The 26875-nt window shown below is 32.7% G+C and overlaps 3 protein-coding genes and 1 pseudogene across 3 annotated transcripts; 1 reads left to right on the top strand and 3 right to left on the bottom strand.

Moving 5' to 3' along the window:
• Positions 1–4671: 4671 nt before the first annotated feature.
• Positions 4672–9144, bottom strand: LOC107920398 (uncharacterized). The gene is made up of 6 exons (XM_016850105.2): positions 8697–9144; positions 7876–8081; positions 6870–7158; positions 6011–6118; positions 5495–5739; positions 4672–5107 (listed from the first exon to the last, which is right to left on the bottom strand). The coding sequence occupies exons 1-6, from the start codon at positions 8925–8927 to the stop codon at positions 4990–4992; spliced, it is 1197 nt and encodes a 398-aa protein (XP_016705594.1). The 5' UTR covers positions 8928–9144; the 3' UTR covers positions 4672–4989.
• A 1861-nt stretch (positions 9145–11005) lies between these two features.
• Positions 11006–11789, bottom strand: LOC121225679 (acetyl-coenzyme A carboxylase carboxyl transferase subunit beta, chloroplastic). Its single transcript, XM_041110078.1, has one exon. It carries the CDS (start codon positions 11675–11677, stop codon positions 11021–11023), a length of 657 nt encoding a protein of 218 aa, XP_040966012.1. The 5' UTR covers positions 11678–11789; the 3' UTR covers positions 11006–11020.
• A 7973-nt stretch (positions 11790–19762) lies between these two features.
• On the bottom strand, positions 19763–20242 carry LOC121225478 (ribulose bisphosphate carboxylase large chain). Its single transcript, XM_041109794.1, has one exon. The coding sequence runs from the start codon at positions 20240–20242 to the stop codon at positions 19763–19765; it is 480 nt and encodes a 159-aa protein (XP_040965728.1).
• Positions 20243–21000: 758 nt separating this feature from the next.
• LOC121225678 (ATP synthase subunit beta, chloroplastic-like) lies at positions 21001–22560 on the top strand (annotated as a pseudogene).
• Positions 22561–26875: the final 4315 nt, after the last annotated feature.

The following is a 26875-nucleotide window of genomic DNA, read 5'->3' as shown; positions in this document are numbered from 1 at the left end:
CATAATTAATTGATTTGACCCATACCTATACATATTAAGTTAGTGACTTTTTTGTATTTTGATTTGTATGTCTTGCTAAGGAATTATCTTCCTTTGGTAAGGTACCGACACTGCCGAGAGAAAAAGAAAGGAATTTGATGCTGATACTGAGAGCACAGAGTAAAAAAATACAAATTATGTTCCTTTTGGCTCCTTACACAAAAAACCTTTCGGTAAATATTTTTACATAAATTATGTTCTTTATTTATTTGAATTTTTTTTACTTTTTCCTAATATGTTTTCATTTAATAAATTATTACAGTCTTCAGGTTTTTCTATTAAATTATGGTCAACAAAAAGATCAATTTTTTTTTCAAGAAAAAAATGTCAGAAAGCAATAATGATCAATCGGTTCCTCAACCTTCTGTTATTAGTGGAGAAAAATCAAATATTAGATCTTTCCAAGCTTCTGAATGAGATATCAGGCCTTCTTAATCCTAAGCTCCAAAACGCAATATTGAGTCTTCTCAAGCTCCTGAACGAGATATCAAGTCTTCTTAATCCCAAAATCCTGAACGGCATATTGAGTCTTCCCAAGATCCTGAACAAGATATTGGGTCTTCTCAAGTTCTTAAACGTCCTTGTAAGGTGCCAAGAGTCAAAACAAATAAGTTTGATGCTTCTTCTTTAGAGCATGATCTGGGACTATGAAAATCTATTTGGGATTACCCTCCAAATCAATAGGATGAAGTTCATCAAGCTTACATTAAGTTTGTGCCATATCAACCGATTCCTCCAAGTGAGGCTCCAACATCTCCTCAGTATATTAACAAGAATAGACATAAATTTCTCCCATCTTGGTACAAGTTATTCCCAAATTGGCTCAAGAATGTCGCATATTGCCTTCCTTGTTTTCTCTTCAACAAGTCATTTGGGCGTCATGGAAATACTTTTACAAGCCAAGGATTTTGATCGTGGAAAAAGGTCAATGAATGATCTAAATGTCCTTTTATTACTCATGTAGGTAAGGATGCAAAAAATTATTTAAATAAGAATGCAATGAAAAATTATCTTGATATTCAGAATTCCTTGCAAATTATTGGGAGGATTATTGAGAAACAAAATTCTGAACAAATTGCAAGAAATCGACTACAGCTCAAGGTGTCAATAGATGCTATCAAGTGGCTTATATTTCAAGGTTGTGCCTTTAGGGGACGCAATGAAGCACAAGATTCAAGAAATCGATGTAACTTTCTTGAACTAATAGAACTTCTGGCTTCTTATAATGAAGATGCGGCAATTGTCTTAGAAAATGCCCCTTAAAATGCATAGTATGTCAGTCCAACTGTTTAGAAAAACATTCTTTCTATTTTGGCGAGTAAAATTCAGGGATTCATTCAGGAAGAGATTGGAGATTCAAAGTTCTGCATTATAGTGGATGAAACTCATGATGAGTCAAAGAAAGAACAAATGGCAATTTTATTGCGGTTTGTTGATAAAGAAGGACACCGCATCATTAGCTTTGGCAAAGGCAATTTGTGAAGTTCTTTTACGTAATTGCCTTAATGTGGATCCGAGAAGAATTTACTTTTTTACGTTAAAAAAAAGGTTGTTCGGATTTAGAAATTTTATCCTCTTTGGAGTAAAATCTTAGATCCGTCCCTCGTTCTAATCCCGTGACACATACATGTGCGATGAAGTTTCTAATTTCTAATAAGGTCAATGTGTAGTTAACATATAAACGTAAAAAGATAATCTATGAATATCTAACTTAAATATTTTTAAATTTATTGTATAATATATAATTACATATTACATCTTGTCTTTGCTACTCAAGTTGAAAAAAATATTTCTCTATTCAAGAAAATCAGATAAAAATCCATCAAATAACATAAATTTTGTCATCCTTACTTAAATATTAAATATTATTAACATGAATCATAGAATATATTTATGATATTACGTATATTTATGTAAACTCAATTGAATTAAAATATGAATTTTAATGTTACCAAAACTTATTTATATATACAGATAAATCATCTAAACCTGCTTGTTTTTTATTTGTCAACACTTCATCTTCTAAAAGCACCTCAACCCACAAATAATTATCTCCATTATTATGGTCTTTTTAGTCTTAGATTAACATTGGTGAAGAAAAGGCCCATGGTCACTAGTCAAGCCCAATTAGGTAAAAACTCAATTCTAAATATAAATTTAATATTTATTCTCACATGTACCAATTAAGTCATTGGTGTAGTGACAAAAAATTTGTGTTAAATTATGTTTACAACTGACATTAGGTCTAGGGTTCGAATCATTGATGATTTAGAATTTGAACTCTAAATTTCATGCCAACTTTAAGCTTGATTTCAATACAAATTATTTGTCACTATATCAGTAACTTTATAAAAAATATATATTATTTTTAATTTTTTTATAAAAAAAAAGTCTTCCATTAATTCTTAAACATAAGTAGACCTAATCATGGGTTGGGTCACCCGTCCAGGCCTGAAGGCCTGTCCGAAAAGTGAGAGGATTTGGATAAAAATATAGGCCCAAAAAATAGGCTTAGACAAAAAAATAAGGTTCGTTTTCTAAAATGGCTAGGCCTTGGGTAGGATTTTTTGCCTGGGCCCGACTCAGCTCAATCCGAATTAGCCTAAACTTTCCTTTTTGTTGTCATTTTGTTGCTATTTTGCTACAATTTCGCTATTATATTGCTATGATTTTATTGTTATTATTTGGATATTGTACAACTCTTGTTTTATTGTTAATTTTGCTACAATTTAATAGGCATTTGTTTGCTAAGTTGCAACTATCTTAGCGTTATTTAAGTATAAAGATTTTTTAATATATTTTCAATTTGTCGGGAATATTTATTTTAATATATTTAGTGTATTCGATGTATTATATTTTTAAATTTATTTTTATATAAAAATAATAATTTTAAAAAAATTAATACAAGCGGATCGGGTCGAGCTCAGTTTAGCATTTTTAATCAGGGCCAAGCTTGGGCAGAACTTTAGGCCCATTTTTCGCGTTGAGCTGAACCCAAATCAATAATATGAGCCTAATATTTTGTATCGACCCAGCCCATAAACAGATCTAAACATAAGCAAATCATCATATTTTTTAACATTTACACTTTGATATTATATATTTAATCTTTATATTATATAAAATCATAATTTACATGATTAAAGAATAGATATAACTACCAACAAGCGGTTGAGTGTAATAGTAAGGCACATTGTACTTTCAAAAGGAGAACACAAGTTTGAACTTTAAAGATGACATTGTTAAGAGAAACACCCACGAACCCGAATTTAAACAGTAAAACAGATATGAAAAATACTCAAAAGAATATATAACTATTTTGAATCTTTCATGGCTTGAAATCGAAATCCAACCCACTTTAAAATGGGTCTCAATTTCTCTATTTTTTTTCAAACCCTTTCCAATATTAGATAAATTAGACTAATCTTTGGTTTAGATAAAGAAAAAAACTTATATATAATGTTTTATTGAATAAGCTCTATTCTATTTTTACTCCTAAATAAACCCTAATCCTCTTGGTAAGCCCTTACTTTGGAAGATTGATTTATCTTAAGGGTTCATTTAAGTAAATATTCAAAAGTCAACCTTATTTAATTATAAGATTTTTATATAATATTAAGAGTTGGGATGAGATAACATGGTTCAAATCCGTTCTAAACTGATGTTTGATAAAAACTTTAAAAGTTAATTTAAAGTGTAAAATTGTTACCATATTATTGATGAATGTTAAAACTTGTCACTATACTTTATTTTAATTGATGTTTCCTATCATATTTCGGGAATATAAATAAATTTACCAATCAATTTTTATGTTATTAAATTTTGCTGCTAAACTTTGAATTTTATTTAAATTTATTATTATATTTATTATTCTAATTAAAATTTGACCGCTAGTGTTAATTTTGATAATTTCAAAACAAAATTTAACAAGAAAAATATCCTTTCAAATATTTTATTTTAGTAGTTAAAAGTAAGTTAATCTTTTCAAATTTATATATTAACCTGAAATTTTTATTTAATGAAAGAAATATTGAAAATAAAAATATATAAAATAAGTTTATACTTTTATAAAACAATAGTTTTACTAGTTTTTATTATAGTTAACTCGTCTTTTAAAATAAAAAGAATTAAAGATACTTTCTAATTAAATGTTATCTTTAGATTATTTTAAATTAGGTTAAAATATATTGTTATTACTTGTACTTTGGCCAAATTTGAGATTTGGCTCATACACTTAAAAAATTAAAAATTAAGTCCTATTTTTTCATTTAGGAATCTCAATCCAGTCATGGAAATCATAAGTATTTTTTTGTCAAAATTGATCAACTCAAAAATGTATAATGGCTTTTTCATAGCTTAATCACAAATTTAACACTTATTCTTTCATTTTTATCATTTTCACCATCAAAATTCAAATTTTAATCAAATTATTTTTCTTCAGAAAAGTTATGATAAAATTAATAAAAATTTTCAAAATTTAAAACTTTTAAAAACGTAGTACCATTAAAATTTTAACAGTTCGGTCAAATTTTTTGTGAAAATCTTTTTTCGTTCAAAGAAGATTTTCACAAAAAATCTGAAAGTAGACACTGAAGAAATCAAAAAAATTAAAGAAATAATTAAGGGATAATATAAAGCGACAGTTCAACTTCCTTTTTATTAGTTTAGGCTTGCAACAATGACATTCAAGATGGTTCAAAGCAAACCTTAATGCAACTAATAATGAGCATTATCAACAAGGTTTCTCTATTTCTGGGTAAAAAACATTAACATACCAACGCTAAACTCCACACTGACAAAAAACAATGTATCGTTTTTATACATAAAAACAATTCGCCATCTGCAAGAGAGTGAAGGGCCTAATCTTGTCCGATTCTTACCTCTTCCTGTAAAAGAAGTTAGTCGATATGCCAATTTACACACATGTAGCACTGGAATCAGAGAGCAACTCTAAACAACCTGCTCATCACCACAACTATTATTGCCGGGACTGCTTGTCAACGACAGAAGCTCCATTAGCTCCAACCGATACTCGAGGCCTCTAAGGTAGTGCCCCAACAGCATGCACCTTCAGGACAGATATGAGAATATTAGAACTCAGCTATATTATAATATGGTGATGGGGTTCAGACAAATTCTTTGAATCTTAGACGGAGTGACTGAAGCTTATTTGAAGTTTAAACACAAGAAAATCTCTCAGATCTCCATACGGTCATCTTTCTTTCTTACAAAGTGTAGTGGTCAAACACAAATAATACGTTCAAATTTAAACAGGATTGTACCATATGGTGAGCAAATAAGTACATAGAAATGCAGATATCCAGTTAAACTTCTGAAAAACCAGATTTCATTTTATTTTATATTTTTTTAATTATACATAAGCTTCTTGGGTCAAAGTGATCTAAAAGAAATAAGAGTAGCGTGTGTTTGAAAGGGGGGGGGGAGGTGGACTAACCAGAAAAGAAGACGAGCAAGATAGTCCCGCGTTAATGAAATGAAGGGCTGGAATTGAAGTGAAGTATTCTCAACAAGTTCTGCACAGTCTTCACTCCCAATGTTTAGAGTTCCAGTTGTGGTGTTCTCTGACAAAGGAGGAACCTTGGAATGCATCCTCGGAGAAAGAGTGGCAAGGAGACCATGGACTACAGAGTGGATTGTTTCCTTCAGTTCAGGAGATGTTGGTTCAGAAAGTTCAGCTACCTGAGATTATGTTACAACCTTATTAGCCACGGCAATATAAAACCCTCCTTCATATACAACCCGAGGGGAAAGAAGGGGGGCGGGAGCGGGGCACAAATCGCGAAATTGCAAAAAACTCCTTTTAATTAGTTCAATCTTGCCTTCATGTGAATGGGGAAAAAAGCAAAAAAATCAAATAGTATATTCCTTTCAGATATCAAACCCATAGCATCGTGTTTATGGGATATTACTAGATTAATTTGCTTTAGAGGGTTTTGAGACCAAGGATAACCTTTTCTGGTTGAAGTGATCTTAAGTAGTCAAGTAAATCATTCTTTTCTTCCCCAACAAACTGTTGCATTTGTAGAGCAGCATTTTTCCTCTTTACTTCATGAAGTTCCTTCAATAGAGCAAAAAATGGAAACATGAGCATGTACCCCACCAATTTGCAGAAAAGGATTTGAAGAAATTGTGAAACGAATATATATGTAAAGATAGATGAAAAGGAAAATGAGATATTCAACAATCTGAGAAGGTTCAATGTTCTAACATAGCATGGATGTATGAAGCAATCGTTAATATCAGATCCTGACCAACCATGGGAATTGCCACTCATGCAATGTAGATTTCGGTAAGCCAGAATTCACCTACCAATACTTCCATGGGGGTTAACTCTCAAAAGATAAAATTATGAAGAAAGATATATTTAATATCTTAAATTTTCTGTTCCCTTGTATGTTTCCATTGAGTGATCTATTCAGTTAATCAGGTTGGCATGTCTAAATTCTTCCATAGTGCTATTACAAACAATTTGGAATGTATAAGTTAGCTTAATATCCTATCTCAAATGAAAAACATAGGCTTTCAAGGGAGAATGTTTACTAGGTATCAGAAATACGGATACCATATAAAAAGGGTCAGATAGTGTTCACTTTGTTTAAGGCACAGCCAATAAGAGACAATGGCATCTTTTAGGCCTTCCTAGCATCTTTCGAGTACTTTTAACTGAAGCAAACTATGATGTGTCTCTAATTAAGCAAACTCACACATAAAACATAAAAGGTAACTTTCTAGGCAATGCATCAAGTTGAACAGTTCAATTTACAGGAAAAAACAGACCATGGGAGGCTCCTCAATATGCTGTAGCATACCTTTTTCACTGAAGTTAGTCGAGCCTTCAAATGAAGAATGTATTTACGAGTTTCCAGGGGCATTTCACCCAGGCCTTGAAAGTCAATATCTTCAAATTGGTCTCCAATGGTTTTTTCAGATTCAGAGGACAAATCATTTTTCTCTGAAAATTCATTTATTTTTGTACTGTCCAATAACATCTCTTGTAAATCAAAGTTTGACTTTTCTGAAGTTTGATTTTCCAAATCTCCTTCACAACCAAGGTTCCGTTCAAGGCAAAGCCTATATTCAGCATTTCTCAATGTATAACTGCAATTCAAAAGAAGAACTATTATTCCTGATAATCCCCATATCTGACAGACATCTATATTGGAGGTAAATGCTACTTTGCATGTCTCATGGTACATCAAACAATTAAACTTATGATCTTAGTATAAATATTAAAAACAAATATTCTTAAGATTCACATGTTAAAGTGATTGTACCACATTAAGAGATGGGATGTAAATCAGAAATGTATGCACAGAGGAGATAAAAAAACCGTTAGGATTCAGCTTTTAAGTTCCAGTGGTGCCAAACAAATATATATTGAGCCAATTTTGGCATAATCTAAATGAGCTTAAGATTTGGCACTTCTCTGAAACAAATGTTAATAGGATATCAACATTTTCTGCCCAAAAGAGGGGTGAGAAAAAATATACTGTGGTCAATATGCAAAGCTAAAAAGGTTATGTCTACCAACCTATGTTTCTCCAAGTTTTAACTTTTCTTAAAGTATATATTGTATGTGACACCAATGACCCTCCAAATACATGGAAAAACTTCTCAACAATGAATATACCAGAGTTTAGCACATACCCATATTTGACACACCTGATTACCATTAACAAAGCCAACAAGTATTGAAACTACAACAAGCAGAGGAATTTATAGGCCCTAGCCAAGGTTTCGTCCTCTTAGCAACCAACACAAATATAGCAACATCTAGTAACATGGAGCACCTTATGCAGAACATATGAACATTACCCAGTCATCATAGAAGAAACCAACAATTTGGAGAGAGGTTCCCATAGTGCCTCGATAAAGACTTGAAACCTATCAGATGGAAGTAAACCCAACATTCCCGAGATAGTCCTTTTCATGGCATCCACAGTTGTGGGGGGGACATCTTTTTGAATAAGGCTAACATCCAGTGGTTCAATCTCCTGTATCAGATTGGTAAGGACAGATTTCTGAAAGAACATTGCTAAAAGTCAATTTTTAAACCAGAAATGAGCAAACCCAATCTAACTTTAGCAAACTATAAAAAAAGGGTAACTTTCCAAAATTGAAAGATCTGATTATGTACCAATCCCTGTACTCTTAGTATATTTGAAATTTAGTCCTCTGCATTTAATTCCAGGAATTTAATCCTCAACTTCTCTTATTGAAAAATTAAAGTCCAACTCATAACACTATTAAGTGATTTCTGTTAAATTTGACTGTGCTATCATTTTTTTTTATAATCATACGCGTCCTCATCCATTTTATTCTCTAAGTCTAATCTAATCAAGCTTCCCAGATGACTTCAAGATTCGAACTCAGTCCAGATGTTCAATTGGTTACTATGTCTTAGCAATTCAACTTTAATTGTTTAAGCCAAAATTTTGAATATTAAAATATAACATATTCAAATTTAACGAAAACCCATTACCAATGTCATCAATTGGAGTTTAATTTTCAAATCAGCCAAGTAGAGGACTAAATTCCTAAAATAAAAACAGAGAGGAACTCAATTTTAAAAGTCCGAAGAGTAAAGGGACTAGGGCCTAATTAAACCAAACTGAAACTGGTTCTGAAAAGCTTACCTTAGATGGGGTAGGATTGGGACCGAAGCCATCATTGAAATGAGAGGCATCAAAATCAGAGGAAGAGAAAGCGAGGAGAGGGGATTTGGAGAATTTTTTAGCGTTCGAAGGGGAGAGGGAGCGAAGAGGAGGGAAGGAGAGAGAGGAAGGAAAGAGATTGGGCTTTGGAATCGAACATGATTGGGAAGAGAAGCAAAGGGGACGGAAATGAGAGGAAAGAGGGGCGGCCATATAGTTTTAATTTCTGCCACCGCGGCTCTTCCTCTCCGTCGTTCTTTCTCCGCCAATTACGGTTTTTTTTTTTTTGGTCTTCCCTTTTCCCTCGTGTAGCGACGGCAGCCACCTATTATTGAGTGGATGGAAAATAGAAACGAAAAATGTTAGAGGTAACGTAACACGGTGTCATCATACTTACATTATGTCATTACCTAGATGACGTGGCTTATTTCCTTCGTTTCTTTTTTATTTAATATGATAAAATATATATATTTGTGCTTTCTCCCCCTCTCAATAGTGGAATCCATGAAAACATGTAGAGATTCTCCACTCATACATAAGAGAATAACGTGTTTTAATATCATCAACTCATACATACTAGATTCAATTGCACTTTATTCAAATTGAGAGAACAATAAAAAAATTTGACTTTATTTTTTTTATTTTCGAAGTAACTATCATCAACTAGGATTATTTTGATATGAACTTTTTGAAGGAATTCATCAAATTGCTTCGATCTAAAATCATCCCCTTTATATAATCACATATACGGACCTACTAGATATATAGACTTTAATTTCATACATTCGTTCGGTACCGATCCACTTGCTATAATTCATTTAACCCTATATCATGTTTACGTATGCATAAGAGGGGCTTTTTCATTTATGTTCGGTTCAGGTAAGCCAGATGTTATACAATATTCTACTAAATAGGTATCTATGACATCTAAGTCTTGAAAAAAAATTGATAAGATTTGGTCTTGGCCACATCGAATCTAAAAAATCTTAGTTTTTTTAACATACAAAGATAAAGAAGCCATTGCAATTGTCGGAAAATACTAAGCCTACTAAAGGCACAAAAATAGAGAGAAAACTGCTGAAAGTTGTGATAAAATGGGTACCTCAATTTAATATTTGTACCTGTTATTGTTATATTGTTTAGTTAGAAATATATCTTATAACGATTATATTATAATTCTTATATTATACTAATTATATCTAAATACTAAGTATATCGAAGCGAGTCCATATATCTAATAGATATATAATAAGTGCAAGGAATCTACAATTAAATTAGAGGACTTTCCCATCTTTTTAAATCAAATAAAATAGGTGTATATGATAAGATAATCCACTTTCTTTATTATCTTACTTTATTCTTACTTTTCTTGTTATTCTATTATTCTTGTCTTCTAATTTAAATTTTTGAATTTAATAAAGAAAGAATTTATTACAAATTATCGAAAGATTCGATTTCGTTAGAATCCGATCCAAGAACAGAGATTATTAGTAAAAATAGAATTTTCGGGAGATATAGAAAGATGCAAAACTCTATATTTCTATTCTATTTTTTTCTCTATTTAAATTATATATACATACGCAATAGAGGAAGATAAAATTTGTTTTATTTGTCTCTCCAAATTCGAATTTCATTTCACGGAATGAAAATTTCACTTTTTATCTTGTTGCTAGAGGTTTACTCATTAGTAGTATCGAATAATGATAATAATAATTATCCACATAATTTGTTTTTCAATAATTCCTTTTTTTGTCACAAAGTCAAAGCCCATTACGTGGGCTTTGACTTTGATTCTGATAAACTAACTAACTACCTTTTCACTACAAATAAAAAATTTCACTTAAGACTCTACTTGATTGAATTTTGATTCAAAGGAAAAAAATCGTAGAGCTAAACTAACTCACTCAAAACACCTTTTAAAGGATTACATGGTACGATTGGATCAAATAAACCCTTATGGAATAAATATTCAGCCGCCTGTGAACCTTCTGGTATTGTTTTATTCAATGTTTGCTCAATTAATCTTTTACCCGCAAATGCTATATAGGCATTGGGTTTAGCAATAATGATATCCCCCAACATACCAAAACTCGCAGTCACTCCACCAGTAGTAGGAGATGTAAGAATTGATACATAAAATAACTTTTTATTTGATTGATAATCATATAAAGTGGAAGATATTTTAGCCATTTGCATCAAGCTCAAACATCCTTCTTGCATGCTTGCTCCTCTAGAAGCACACACTAGAATAAGAGGTAAAAAATTATTGGTAGCATATTCGATTAAACGGGTGATTTTCTCGCCTACTACGGATCCCATACTCCCCCCATAAACTGAAAATCCATAACCCCGATTGCTATAGGAATACCGTTTAGTTGACCCGTGCCTATTTGAATAGCCTCAGTTAATCTTGTCTTTCTTTGATAAAAATCAATACGATATTTATAAAGCTCTTCTTCAGACTGAAATTCAATGGGATCCAGAGAGATCATGTCTTCATCCATAGGACCCCAAATGCCTGGATCAATCGAAAGTGCGATTCTATCTGAACTCCTCATTTTCAAATGATATCCACATTGTTCACAAATATTCATTTTTGAATTAAGCGATTTCTTATAATTTACTCCATAACAATTTTCGCATTCACATTGAACCCACAAATCCTTGTATAGATCGACATCATTAGAACTTTCTTTTAGAGTTAAATCATTACCATTTTCACGAGTTATTATATCGAAATTCTTGCCTTCACCACTATTTCCAGCTTCGCCGCAAATGTAATTATAAATATAATTATCATTGGAATTATCACTACCACTTAAAATGGAACTATCAATACAGATTTGAGAACGAAGATAAGAGTCAATACAACTATTAATGTGATTATTCCAACCATAGTTAGTATCATTATCATACAAGTTAAAATGATAGTGGGGCTCATCATTTTTCGATCCATTATTCATATAACTAGAATTATGATAACTATAAAAAAAACTTTCTAGTTCACTCAAAAAAGAATGATCATTGTTAAGCTCAAAATTTTGATTTTCACTATCAAAATATATGGAATAACGGTCCTAATTACTATCCCTAATTAAAAAGGTGTCATCAGAAATGAAATTTCGAATGTCTTTGGCGTCAACTAAATAATCAACCTTACTGTAATAACTAGAGCCGTCACTACAATCATGAATGTTTTTATCCGTATCATTTCTAGTCAGGTCTTCATTTACAATAGTATTTTCAATGGAACCAAGGCGGCTATCCATTGATTTACTTAGCCCACATCTGTATTCTAATTCTCCCTTAGACAAGATCAAATTGAACTGTGATTTTTCCATAGAGCTTTCTTGCCTCTATTTCCATGAAAGTACAATAGATAAATAGTCATTCGATGAAAAATCAATTGAATATTTTATTTCCTATCAGAATATGCATACTAGATACAATCACTAGGGTTATTAACGAACAACGAGTGAATATTGAAAGAAACAATTCTCTTTTGTGAGAACCTGGAGTAGTAGTTCATTATATATGATAAAGCTCTTTTTTCTTTTGAATTAGAAATATCAATTTTCAATTATAAATAGTGATTTCCCCATGTTGTGTAAAATCCGCACGGAAAAAATGGAAAAAAGAAAATTTCCTTCTATCAAGAACCTTTTTCATAAAATCTCGTCTACTAATACAATACAATAAGTTTCTATTCCAACACGGAGGCAAAAGGACAACATACAGGATGTGTAACACCCCAAACCTGACCTAAACGTTATGGCCAAATCTTGCGATGTCATATTGTAACACCCCTTACCCGTATTCTACGCCGGAATAGGGTACGAGGCATTACCAAAACACATACATTTATAAACATATTAAACTGAGTTATAAAATTTTATACAGATTAAAACTTTCAAATTATTATCTTCGAATCGCTAATTAGCACTTACAAGGCCCAATATATATCTACTCATTCGATCCAAGCCTTATAGCTATCACCATTTGTTCATTTCATAGCCATATATGAACTTATAATCCTTCACTTCTCGTCATATGAATTTATCAATTATTACTTGCTTCTCGCGAGTACCTGAATTGATCCGTATCATTTCATATTCTTGTATCGTCATATTTTTCCTATTAAACCATTGTAATATATTAAATATTCAATATCTTGTAAATATTCGCTAATCTATCCCATATACTTTCACATAGATTAATTCACAATTCACAAGTCTTATCATTCAAAGCCTATAAGACACATGTACATATCTATACTAACTCGTATGAGTCTCATACTCATTCATGTGCTCAATAATTCCGTTAAATAATTTCAACATCGAAGAATCCACATTATGTCAGAAACAATACTAATAACAATCATAAATCTTTTCATATTAATTTCATATATCACTTACTGAACTTCAAATATCATTTCATAAATATGTAATTCACTAACACATCTTGCCATATATAATATCCAATTGGTTAAATCACTTAATTGAATTCAACTTCAATAATCACAATAAATCTATCACTTGAGTGTGAGTCCATGTAATACTTACCAACTTTGTCAAATTAGTGAACATCTTATGGAATTGAGTACTTTATTTTTTCGATGCCATAGTCCAGCTATGGTCTTACACGTAATCACATAACATATACCGATGTCATAGCCCAGCTATGGTCTTACACGGAATTACATATCACTTATTGCCATGGCCCATCCATGGTATTTTCTGTCAATTCGTCTTTATCACTGAACGAAAGTACTCAACCCTGCGTTCTACTCAATTTGAACTTTTTTTCCAATTTATCTATCTTGCTCTGTAACAGCCCGATTTTGGGTCTAGTCAGAACAGTGGTTTTGGGACCACAAATCCGACGAGGAAAAATATAATGGCCTGAATTTTCAGAGGTGTCGGAACGGTGATTCGAGATCACTAAATTTGACAAACGGGTAGAAAATATTATTAATTTAGTGACTATAAGTTAAATGTGAAGTTAGGAAAATTTTTGAAATAGTGAATAGTACACTAGAAATAAATATTAAAATAATTAGAATCGAAATGAGGTATCGAGACCTCGAGGATGTTAAAACGAGCCATAAATATTTTTATAAATATTAATGTAGTGTTAAAAAGTTAGTATCAAAGTTTTGTTAAGAAATTTTAAAGTTCCGATAATTAATTGAACAAAAAGGACTAAATTGTAACAAATGTAAAATTATGGGAAATGATTAAATAGCTTAAATGATAAAAGGAAGAGGGCTTAAAAGGAAAATAGACCCAAGGTATATTTGGTCTGGACGGCAAAGGCATGAAATCAGCAACAAAGTAACGAGAATTAAGGGCAAAATTGGAATATTGCAAAATTTACTTAATAAAGTTAGGACCAAAGTGGAATTATCTAGATTTCTCTTTATTTTTCTGCATTCTCATCATCAAAAACACCATAGAAGGGTTTCCTTAAGCTGTTTCTTCCTATTTTTACTGCAGATAAGTTCAATTCTTGATTATTTCTTGAAAATTTTGTATTTTTGTAACTTTTACAACTGGGCCCACTTATTGTATTCATTAGTTTTTGATTCTATGAAAGAAGTTGAAAGTTGCTATGAATACATGCTGGAAGTATATGATTATTTAGCATGGAATTAGAGCTTTAAATTGTTCATATGCTGATTTTATTGAAAGAATTGAATAGAAAGTGAATGTTTGGGACCTAATAGTAAAAGAGTTTGAAGATAGAGTTATATGTGGAAATTATGAATTTTAATAGTTTTGAAACAACTTATAATGTCTAGGTAAAGTATTAATTGAGAAAATTAAATTAATTAAGGGGTTAATTGAGAAAGGACCGAATTGTATAAACTGTGAAATTTGGGGCAAAAAGGAAATCAACATTTTGCACTAAAGCAGTTTTGGACAGCAGCAGTAGTATAACTTTGAAAAATCAGAAAAAAATTGTGGGAATTGAATTAGAGGGTTAATAAAATATGAAATTAAAGCTCATTGAGTCTAATTTCTCATAGAAGAAACGGTGTAAGCAATAAAATTGTAAATCATGAGATATAATAAATTTTGTGAGACAATGTCAGAATGATTTCGGGTTCCCCTGTTCTGACTTTGGAAAATCATCAAAAATTGAATAAAAATAATTATAAGTTATAATTTATATGATTAGAATACTTTATGAGTCTATTTTCAAAGGAAATAAACAGAAACATCATCCGAATTCTGTACAATTAGATAATTCATTTTTAGTGAAGAGTGGTCAGAACTGTCAGACAGCGAAACAGGAGAAACTTTAAAGAATAAACTGTACTATTTGGCTAAACCAAAAATTCTGAAAATTTTATTGTAAGAAGTTATGTGAGTCTAGTTTCAAGGAAAATTAATGGATCTTAATTTGGAGCTCTGTATCTCCGGATAAAAATAATTTAGTGACTCTGACTCGGATAAATAGCTTTGAATATACATGTGAGTGAATAGTGAAATTATAGCTAGTGTTGTTTAAGTGTGTTATACACATTAAGGATGTGGAATGGAGAGGAGGAGGAGGAAAAATTGGAAAATATATGAATGATTTGTGTATAATTGGTCATATGCTTAATTATAATTGATAAACGATGAAATAGAAATGATGCATATATTTGTGCAGTATTGGTCATGGTTTAAGCTCATGTGGGAAAATAAAGTTTATAGTACGTGTGTATTGTATTTTTGATATATGATTTGGCATGAAGTAATGTCGTGAATGGGTATTGAATTAACACATGTTGGAAAGTTTGATATATGAATAAATATTGTGATCATGAAATGGGTGGTAAGGTTTAAATTATGAAATCTTTAGTGAAATGGTTTATTATGTGATTATTTCCAAAAATATTTATGTTTCAATGTACTAGTTTGCGACTATGGTTGAATGATATGTTTATATCTTGTGTGATGTGCATAGGAAACGAGTGTGGAAAGGTAATGAAATAGTAAGTTCATATGGCTGAAAATTAATGATTAAATGCTAATTTCATGAATTATATAATGTATGATGAGATATATTTATTGTTGAAATGAGAATAAAATAAAAATGCGAAAACTGAATAAATGATCAAATTGAGCGGAACGCCGGATTTGAATACTTATGATCAGTGACAAAGTGATAAGTGGTAGCTTTAGCTACACTTATCTGATCAAGAGACAAAGTGATAATTGGTAGCTTTAGCTACACTTATCTGATCAAGTGACAAAGTGATAAGTGATAGCTTTAGCTACACTTATCTGATCAAGCTTTAGCTACACTTATCTGATCAAGTGACAAAGTGATAAGTGGTAGCTTTAGCTACACTTATCTGATCAAGAGACAAAGTGATAATTGGTAGCTTTAGCTACACTTATCTGATCAAGTGACAAAGTGATAAGTGATAGCTTTAGCTACACTTATCTGATCAAGCTTTAGCTACACTTATCTGATCAAGTGACAAAGTGATAAGTGGTAGCTTTAGCTACACTTATCTGATCAAGTAACAAAGTGATAAGTGGTAGCTTTAGCTACACTTATCTGATCAAGTGACAAAGTGATAAGTGGTAGCCTAGCGACACTTATCTGATCAGGGACAAGTGATAAGTGATCATACGTAAGACCATAGTTATACTATGGCAAAGTGGATGTGAAGTACTCAATTTTCCGTAACCGTTCCCTAATTTGATTAAGGATGGTAAGTGACAAATGGGCCCAAAAGAATTAAAGTAAATGGTTAAGTGGTAGTGTATTTATACCAGGATGATGTTGTTATTTTAAAGTGACATTTTCATTGCAAAATTGAGAATTTCATAAATGTGTTATTGAATGGTATAATCGATAAACGTTGAGTTAAATGGTAAGTATGTATTAGTGTTGAACTTAATGTCATTGAGTTGTACGTGAATTAAATAGAAATTGCTAGTGATATGATTTAAATTGTGAGCATGAGAAATTGCGAATTGAATGGAATGGAAATGAAGCATTGAATTGCATGAGTATGTATCGGATCTCGTAGGCCCTAATTATTATGATTATAATATTTTGAGGATATATTGTGAAAAGTTATAGAAGCATGTTAATTATTTTGAAAGTTTTAATTTAGATGAAATTTTATAACTCGGTTAAATACGTTTACAAGTGTATGTGTTTTAGTAATGCCTCGTACCATATTCCGGTGTTGGATACGGGTAAGGGGTGTTACATTCTCAACAATCATAATTCAACCATGAATATATATATATATAGAATAATACATTATGTCATGCATAATACTAACAAATAATTGTTTGGTTTCATCCATATGAATTTACAATTCAATTTATAATAACTAATTGAAATAAAACATTATGTCATTTCTAATTCAACGTTTATCAAATATAATCGGCATATTACCAAGTTATATATAAATCATTCATATATTTTATTTTTCCTCCTCCTCCTCTCCATTCAACATCCTTAATGTACATAACACTCTTATAAATAACATTTTATATAATTTTACTATTCACTCACATGTATATTCAAAGTTGTCTATCCGAGTCAGAGTCACTAAATTATTTTTATCCAAAGGTAAAAAGCTCCAAATTAAGATCCGTTAATTTTCTCTGAAACTAGACTCCCATATCTTCTTACCATAAAATTTTCAGAATTTTTTGCTTAGCCAATAAATACAGTTTATTCTTTAAAGTTTCGTCTATTTCACTGCTCGATAGTTCTGACCTCTCTTTACTAAAAATTAATCATCTCACTATACAGTATTTGGATGGTACTTATATTTGTTTAACTTGAAAATAGACTCATTCAGGGTTCTAAACATATAAATTTTAGCCTGTAATTATTTTTGTACAATTTTTAACAATTTTCCAAAGTTAGAACAGGGGATTCCAAACTCATTCTGACCCTATCTCACTAAACTTAAAATATCTCAAAATATATAAGTCTTTTGCTTGCTCTGTTTCTTTTATGTAAAAATAGACTCATTAAGCTTTCATTTCATATCTTCTTCACACTCTAATTCGATTTCCACCATTTTTGGTGATTTTTCAAAGTCACACAACTGTTTCTATCCAAAACTATTTTGTTGCTAATTTTACTATTTCATAATTTCACTTTTTCACTTTCGATCACTATTCAGTTCAATTCCACACATATATTCATCATTCAATTACACTTAATCGTTACATGATCTCATGTATTTTCACTTAGTCAATTTCCTGTTGAACACTCGGAATATACACGGATACGTAGAGAATTAGCACATAAGTGCCACACTGATATGTAGCCGAAGCTACTACTGATACGTAGACGTAGCTACCACTGAAATGTAGCCAAAGCTACCACTGATATGTAGCCATAGCTACCACTGAAATGTAGCCAAAGCTACCATTGATCAATAACACTGGAAATGTCCACGGACCTGCTCACACAAGCTATCAGGTGTCTGCAACACATGCTAGATCACCCAGCACCCGGGACTCACTGTAACACTGTAACACTGGTCTCTAGTGACATGTCACTTGTATCCACTTCTATTCCTAAGTTCAACCGGGAATTTACACTTAACACTTTATTTTAAACATTTTATCACTTGGATAATTCATGAACAATTTTCCTTCCACATTCATTATTAATTCACATATCAAATATAATTCACAATTTATAAATATATTGCTATTATTTACACATAACTTACTTTGGTGCAACAATATAAAAATTTAGCAATTTAGTCTTTCATCTTTTCTTTTCTCCGATCAAGGTCGATTCCACTTCTTTCTTGATCTATAATAACATATTTGACTTATTTAATACTCACATTTATCAAAACAGTCATTGACTCAAACTTTAGAAAAATTACAATTTTGCCCCTAAACTTTTGCATATTTACACTTTTGCCTCAAAGCTCGTAAATTAAACTTCATCCCTTATTCTTATGTATTATGACATGCTGAACATTTTCCCTTCTATGGAAACATCGAATTCCCACTCTAACACTTATGAACATTAGGTATTTTTACCGATTATGTCATTTTACTCGTTTTCAGTTAAAATCGCTTAGTAAAAGTTGTTTAACATAATTTCAAGCTTCATATTCTACCATAAAACATCAAAATAAGCACATTTCACCTATGGTTATTTTTCAAAATATAAACCCTAGGTTAAATTATTGCTAGAATAAGCTAAATCAAGTTATCAGGACTCCAAAAATGTAATGAACATTAAAAACGGGGCTTGGCATCACTTACTATGGAGCTTGGAAGCTTGAAAACCCTAACTATGGCTCCCCCCCCTTGTGAAATTCGGCCAAGGCTTGAAGATGGACAAACTTTTGGCTATTTTGGCCTTTTTAATTCTTTTAATTACTAAATGACTAAAATACCCCCAACTTAAAAATATCCTATTTCACTTATCTCATGTCCATTTTTGTCCAACAAGTTAACCAATGGTCTAATTTTCATTTAAGGACCTCTAATTTAAAATTTTATAACAATTGGACACTTTTAACATGTAGAAATCAACTTTTGTACTTTTTACAATTTAGTCTTTTTTTACTAAATTGAGTGCCCAAACGTCAAAATTTTCGAACGAAATTTCCACAAAATCATTCCATGAAATCGTAGACCATAAAAATAAAATAAAAATAAATTTTTTTCTAGTCAGATTTGTGGTCCCGAAGCCACTGTTTTGACTAAGCCTAAAATCGGGTTGTTACAAGATGGGTAGAAGAAGTTGTGATGCTCGATTCATGATCTAAAACCGTGGTATATAGGATAGAAAAGAATACACCGATCCTAAGGATCCATACATAGGATTAATTATGGACCCAAGAGAAATTTTGAGTTGTGTTTAGTCTTTTATTTTTGTATTTAAGATCTTGTATATCTAGATAAAAATATATCTATAAAAAATATAAACAATAGAATCGGCTCAATCCTTTTAGTAAAATATTGGGCCGAGTTTAATTGCAATTCAACAAACCGACTATAATTACTGGATTACAAAGTATCCATTGCTTCAAATTCAAATTTGATTTATCAAGTTGGTTTATCTAATTTATCCACTGCGTCGAATTCAAATTTGATTGCCTTCCATACTTCAGAAGCAGCAGCTAGTTCAGGACTCCATTTGCTAGCCTCGCAGATAATTTCATTACCCTCGTGGGTAAGGTAACGTCCCTCATTATGAGCTTGTACACATGCTTCTAAAGCTACTCGATTAGCTACGGCACCCGGTGCATTTCCCCAAGGGTGTCCTAAAGTTCCTCCACCGGATTGTAGTACGAAATCATCTCCAAAGATCTCGGTCAAAGCAGGCATATACCAAATGTGAATACCCCTTGAAGCTACGGACAGAACACCTGGCATAGAAACCCAATCTTGAGTGAAATAAATACCACAGCTTCGATCTTTTTTAATAAAATCATCACGTAGTAAATCAACAAAGCTCAAAGTTATGTCCCTTTCTCCTTTCTCCTTATTAGACCATGGTATTTGATTTTCCAAATACATCATCATTCTATATTCTTTCATATGTATGGCACAACCCGATCCGTGTTTTTCAAGTTTCTAATTCCTTACTTTTTTTAAATCCAAATTCTAAATGCAAATGAAATAAATGAAATAGAAATAGATAAATAATATAAAAATAATATTAACATAATATTTTAATATATTATAAATAAATTAATAAATATATAAATAAATTATAATACTAATATATATTAGAATATATATAATAGAATAGATAAATATATAATAGAATTAATATTCTAACATCTAATATAAATTATATATTATATATTATAACCTCAATAATAAGAAATAAGAAATTCACCCTTGATAGTAATATATGTTGTATATGTAAATCCTAGATGTGAAAACAGGCGTAATTCAACCCTGAAATGAAAAAAAGAGAGAATATAGATGGAAAAAGGGGGGAGAGGTTGGACGTAAAGTAAAAAAAAACCGATATGCTAAAATAAATACGAAATGAAATTTAAACAAGGCTAATGAGATAGAAATAATGAATCATAAATAGAGTTTGGGTTCGAATTCCATAGATAATATAGATGGTGTTGCCTATAATGATGGACAAATGAAAGACTCTCCCAAAATTTTTATTTATCCACTTCCTATTTTGAAAATAGGTTGGTTGAACTTAAAAATTCCTTCATTGAATAAGGAAACAATCCAATTGCATGCACTTGAATTGGATGGGACCAACGAAATCAAGCGCGAACCCCATTTATTATTGAATTAATCGATCAACCTCCTGTCAAAGATTTATTTTGTATTAGATAATTTTGGAAAAACAAATTGACATATTTCACTTTATTATGAAAATAAATCCTACTACTCCTGTTCCTGGAGTTTCCACGCTTGAAAAAGAAAACCTAGGGCATATTTCTCAAATCATCGGTCCAGTACTGGATGTAGCCTTTCCTCCGAGCAAGATGCCTAATATTTACAACGCCCTAGTAGTTAAGGGTCGAGATACCGCCGGTCAACAAATTAATGTAACTTGTGAGGTACAACAATTATTAGGAAATAATCGAGTTAGAGTTGTAGCTATGAGTGCTACAGATGGTCTAACAAGAGGAATGGAAGTGATTGACACAGGAGCTACTCTAAGTGTTCCAGTCGGTGGAGCGACCCTAGGAAGAATTTTTAACGTGCTTGGGGAGCCCGTTGATAATTTATGTCCTGTAGATACTGGCACAACATCACCTATTAATAAATTCGCGCCCGCTTTCATACAATTAGATACAAAATTATCTATTTTTGAAATAGGAATTAAAGTAGTTGATCTTTTAGCTCCTTATCGTCGTGGAGGAAAAATCAGACTATTTGGAGGGGCTGGGGTAGGTAAAACAGTACTCATTATGGAATTGATCAACAACATTGCCAAAGCTCATGGGGGCATATCCATATTTGGCGGATTAGGTGAACGGACTCGTGAAGGAAATTATCTTTACATGGAAATGAAAGAATCTAGAGTAATTAATGAACAAAATCTCGCAGAATCAAAAGTGGCTTTAGTCTACGGTCAGATGAATGAACTGCCAGGAGCTCATATGAGAGTTTGATTGACTGCCCTAACTATGGCAGAATATTTCTGAGATGTTAATGAATAAGACGTACTTCTATTTATAAACAATATCTTCCGTTTTGTCCAAGCAGGATCCGAAGTATCTGCCTTATTTGGTAGAATGCCTTCCGCTGTGGGTTATCAACTCACCATTAGTACCGAAATGAGTACTTTACAAGAAATAATTACTTCTACAAATGAGAGATCCATAACTTCTATTCAAGCAGTTTATGTACCTGCGGATGATTTGACCGACCTTGCCTCTGCTACAACATTTGCGCATTTAAATCCTACTACCGTACTATCAAGAGGATTAGCTGCCAAAGGTATTTATCCAACAGTAGATCCTTTAGACTCAACATCCACTATGCCTCAACCTCGAATCGTTAGTGAGGAACATTATGAAATTGTACCAAGGGTTAAGCAAACCTTACAGCGTTATAAAGAACTTCAGGACATTATAGCTATCCTTGGGTTGGACAAATTATCCGAAGAGGATCGTTTAACCATAGCAAGAGTGCAAAAATTTGAGTGTTTCTTATCACAACCCTTTTTTGTAGCGAAAGTATTTACCGGTACCCCGGGGAAATATGTTGGTCTAGCAGAAACAATTAGAGGATTTAAATTGATCCTTTCTGGAGAATTAGATGGTCTTACTGAACAGATCTTTTATTCGATAGGTAACATTGACGAAGCTACTGCGAAGGCTACGAACTTAGAAATGGAGAGAAAATTGAAGAAATGACCTAAAATTTTTGCGTACTTACCCTTAATCGAATTGTTTGGGATTGAGAAGTGAAAGAAATCATTTTATCTACTAATAGCGGACAAATTGGCGTATTACCAAATCACGTGCCTATTGCCACAGTTGTAGATATAGGTATTTTGAGAATACGCCTTAACGACCAATGGTTAACGATGGCTCTGATGGGTAGTTTTGCTAGAATAGGCAACAATGAAATTACTATTTTAGTAAATGATGCGGAGAAGGGTAGTGACATTAATCCCCAAGAAGCTCAGCAAGCTCTTGAAATAGCAAAAGCTAACTTGACGAAAGCTGAAGGCAAGAGGCAAAAAATTGAGACAAATCTAGCTCTCAAATGGGCTAAGACATGAGTCGAGGCTATCAACGTGATTTCGTAACGAGTTGGTTAATCGAAATAATTTTAGTAGAAACAAAACTTTCGTTTATACATCCAATTTTGATTCTGTCGATTAAATAGAATCAAATATAATCAAAAGTGAAATCAAATTTTGATCTAACAAAAAATTTGAAAATTGAAAACGAAAACAGAATAGGATGAAAAAGATAGAAAATCAATAAAAGAATATGGGTAGAAAAACTTATAAGACATCAGGATCGATGGTATCTAATAAGTTCTACCTACAATTGGATTTGAACCAATGACTCCCGCCGTATGAAAGCAATACTCTAACCGCTGAGTTAAGTAGGTCATTTATTATTATAAGGAATCATAAAGAGAAAGAAAAGGGACATATTACATCGATGGATTATAAATCCAATATTACTTCTAAGCAATACCAATCAAACCGACCAATAGGGTATGATTATGATGTTGGATCATGTAATATTCATCTTGGCAAGAAATTATCTACATAATATGATAAAATATGTATCACAAACACAAGGGCTATAGCTCAGTTGGTAGAGCACCTCGTTTACACGTGCGCCAATGTTTTTCAGGGAAGTCTATCATGCAATCAAAAGAATTGATCTTTTTGAGAAATCGATGTCTTACTACATTACTTTGAAGGAACAAAACAAGAGAACAATAGCCTGACAAATGGTTCGGTCTGATTCGGGTGCCGTTTAGGCAAGGTCTGAATCGAACCCATCATTGATTTGAGATATTGATAGGGTGAATACCCGGTTGCATTTTATTCAAACCTATGAGTATAAAAAAAAACCAAAATACTATCGTAATAATATAATTACTTTGTAAAAAAGAATATTTTTTTTCTTTTTTTCATTTCACAATTGGTTTCCTATTCATTTGACTCATGAACCAATTCAATCAAAGATTTTAACTTCTAAATATACAATAATACATATGGAAGAGATCCCCCTACGATTGTGTAAAACTCAAATAGTTTTACACACTTCTATAACTTTTTTGTATGATAAATATTTTAATAATCTACAGTTGAATTTATTAATATAATTGTGTTTGTCAAGTAAGTAAATTTTCAATAGTTCCAATATATCTAGCATTTGATCCAAAATATTGTCTTTATCTATAACGGTTGAATTTTTTATATAAAACAAATAGCTAGACATTTTTAATATACTTAAAACTTGACATAGATAATCATATAAATAGAACATGAAATATGACAGTTGGATTCTAAAAATATTAATCCTACAAAAAGTCACGAAAGCAGATAAACAATTTGAGTTTACAATAATGTAAGTGGATTTTTCTTATATATATATATAAAAATATTTAATACCCAGTCAATGAAATTTTTAGACTCCACAAGCAAGTTTCAAAGGATTATATATGGTGTTCCATTTGGGCATTTTACCAAAAAAAGTCTTTTTTTTTAAATTACCGAAATGGGCCCATTATTTAATTATTTACCGAAATGGTCCATTTTTCGGCAAATCGCATCCACATCAGCGCGATGTAAGGGGACGCGTCAGGAAATCGCATCTACGTCAGCGTGAGTTGCTAACATGGCAACAAATCGCGCCCTCTAGGATGCGATTTGCTGCCACTTCAGCAACTCGCGCTGACGTGGCCGAGACTTGACCCTTGCGTGAACAGTGCTCCAATGGTCAAAAATTTGACCGTTGCCCCCCCCCCAACGGTAAAAAAAACTATAAATATCTCCCACCCATTTTTTCACAAACTAATCCTCTCTCAAATTTCCTCTCAATTTCCTTCAAAAATTCTCTTAAGTTCCTCTTAAGTTCCTCTTAACTCCCTTTTTTAAATAATTTTAAAAATATTTTTTTAATTTTTTTTAAACCGTAAAAATTTGTACGATTTCAGCAATGGCCGGAGAATTGACTCGTCTTGATAAGCATCACATATCGGTGGAACAAATGAAAATGGTAAGTATTAAATTTAATTTTTAAATATTATTTAAGAATTTTTTATTTATGCATTTTTAGATAATTATTAATTTTTTATTTATTATAAAAGTCTGTAGATCGGTTATTGGAATGCAATATCCGGAATATGCATGCTCCTCCATCACCGTTGGTAGAGAACTGCCTGCGGGAAGCGGGTTTTTGGCACATGGCGACGGTAGGCCGGAGATGCACGGTGGACCCAAAACTAATCAGTGCGTTGATCGAGAGGTGGAGACCCGAGACGCACACATTCCATCTTCCATGTGGAGAGTGCACTATCACTCTAGAAGATGTCAGTCTGCAATTGGGATTGCCGGTGGACGGGAGCCCAGTCACCGGGTCTGCCCAATCTAGCGATTGGAGGGCGGTGTTCTACGAGCTTTTGGGCGCTATTCCGGAGAAAATTGAGGGAGGTAAGATCGAAATGGGCTAGTTACGTGATACATTTCCTGATCTGGATGAAGATTTAACCGAAATTGAAATAATCCAATATGCTTAAGCATATATTCTTCAATTAATTGGAGGTTATCTGATGCCCGACACGTCACGGAGCCGCGTACATCTAAAATGGCTACTGAAACTCGTTGATTTTAGAGCAGCCGGTGAATTGAGTTGGGGGTCTGCCGTCTTGGCAACGTTATATCGGGAGATGTGCGGGGCGACGCGACTGAGGAGAGCAAAAATCAGGTTCTATTAGAATAAGCTTCAGTTCAGAAAATAAGCCAACTTTTGCACCATCCGGCCCGGGATCTCGAGATGGATCCACATCGGAGTCATCTTCTAACTCACAATCATCTGCAGCGTACGAGGTCCCCTCACCAGTTGACATCGTAGGGAGTACGTCATCCCTTCTTCTGGGCATTTGATAACGTCCCCAATTGGATGTAAATTGCCACCCACTAAAACTTGATGCCGTTCCCCAGAACGTATTTCCAGCATCAAACGTCGAGCCACTGACGTACATGTCCTATCCACCGACAGAGTGTCTTACGGGGGATGTGCATTTGACACCGCTATCGAACATGGACTGTTCCGTATTTTGTAACCCACTAACCGAGTGTCGACCAGGGGTCGTGTATACATCTCGAACACCGGTCGCAAGTACATCAGTTGGCGATGTAAATTGTACATATAACTTAATATAAGGTGCTCCACTAGCAAGATGAGTCTGCACCATTGCCTCCAAGCTACGAGCATCTTTTATGTCGAACGAGTCATAGTCACCGGATCAACAGAAGAACAAAATTGATATGTGATAGACAGAACTTTCATTGGCGTCGTTCTGAAAATTTTACGCCTATTTCTTTTACGAAGTCCTGTCAAATCTATGTTCTGGTTAAAAACCAGTCGCACCGTATTCTCTGACAAAAAAACAACACCATTCTCGGTGTGGCAAACCTCACCATCGTAGTAAATAACAACACTAATACGTTCACTCATATTTGAAACTCTAACCTTATTAGCCTCTCTAAATTGTTTCTGCTGTGACTTATGCATTCTAAGAACATTTTATGCCTAATTTATAGCCTCAGCCTAAACATGCTACTGTAGCAAAAGCGCGTCCACGAGAGCGCGATTTTCACAAATTCTTCTCAAATAGCATCCTGCTAGAAGCAATTTTATACTATTTGCTCAGAAACGTCAAAAAAAAGTATTTCTTCCATGACCGACTGTAGCAAAAGCACGTCCACGAGGGCGCGATTTCAAAAATTCTTCTCAAATAGCATCCTGCTAGAAACGATTTTATACTATTTGATCAGAAACGTCAACTCAAAATTATTTCTTCCAAGACCTAAAAACCCTAAAAAGCCTGAACCCTAAGCCTTAAAAGCCGAAAAAACATAACGTAGGAAAAACGGCAAAATGGCGTCCCCCGGAACGTACTACGTGGCACAGGAAATCGCATCCATGTCAGCGCGAGTTGCTGACGTGGCAGCAAATCGCGTCCTAGAGGGCGCGA

Source organism: Gossypium hirsutum, chromosome D13, assembly GCF_007990345.1.
Source record: "Gossypium hirsutum isolate 1008001.06 chromosome D13, Gossypium_hirsutum_v2.1, whole genome shotgun sequence".
Lineage (NCBI taxonomy): Eukaryota > Viridiplantae > Streptophyta > Magnoliopsida > Malvales > Malvaceae > Gossypium > Gossypium hirsutum.
Note: the sequence above shows the minus strand (reverse complement) of the source record. Positions and strands in the feature narration are given on the sequence as shown.

Bases quoted from the DNA above. Each gene is read 5' to 3' on its own strand.
- LOC107920398 (XM_016850105.2), bottom strand. From the start codon at position 8,927: ATGGCCGCCCCTCTTTCCTCTCATTTCCGTCCCCTTTGCTTCTCTTCC. The intron at 6,119-6,869 runs GTATGCTACAGC...GCTCTATTGAAG, and splicing joins GACTAACTTCAGTGAAAAAG to GAACTTCATGAAGTAAAGAG. The intron at 5,740-6,010 runs GTTATCCTTGGT...ACATAATCTCAG, and splicing joins GATCACTTCAACCAGAAAAG to GTAGCTGAACTTTCTGAACC.
- LOC121225679 (XM_041110078.1), bottom strand. From the start codon at position 11,677: ATGAATAATGGATCGAAAAATGATGAGCCCCACTATCATTTTAACTTG.
- LOC121225478 (XM_041109794.1), bottom strand. From the start codon at position 20,242: ATGATGATGTATTTGGAAAATCAAATACCATGGTCTAATAAGGAGAAA.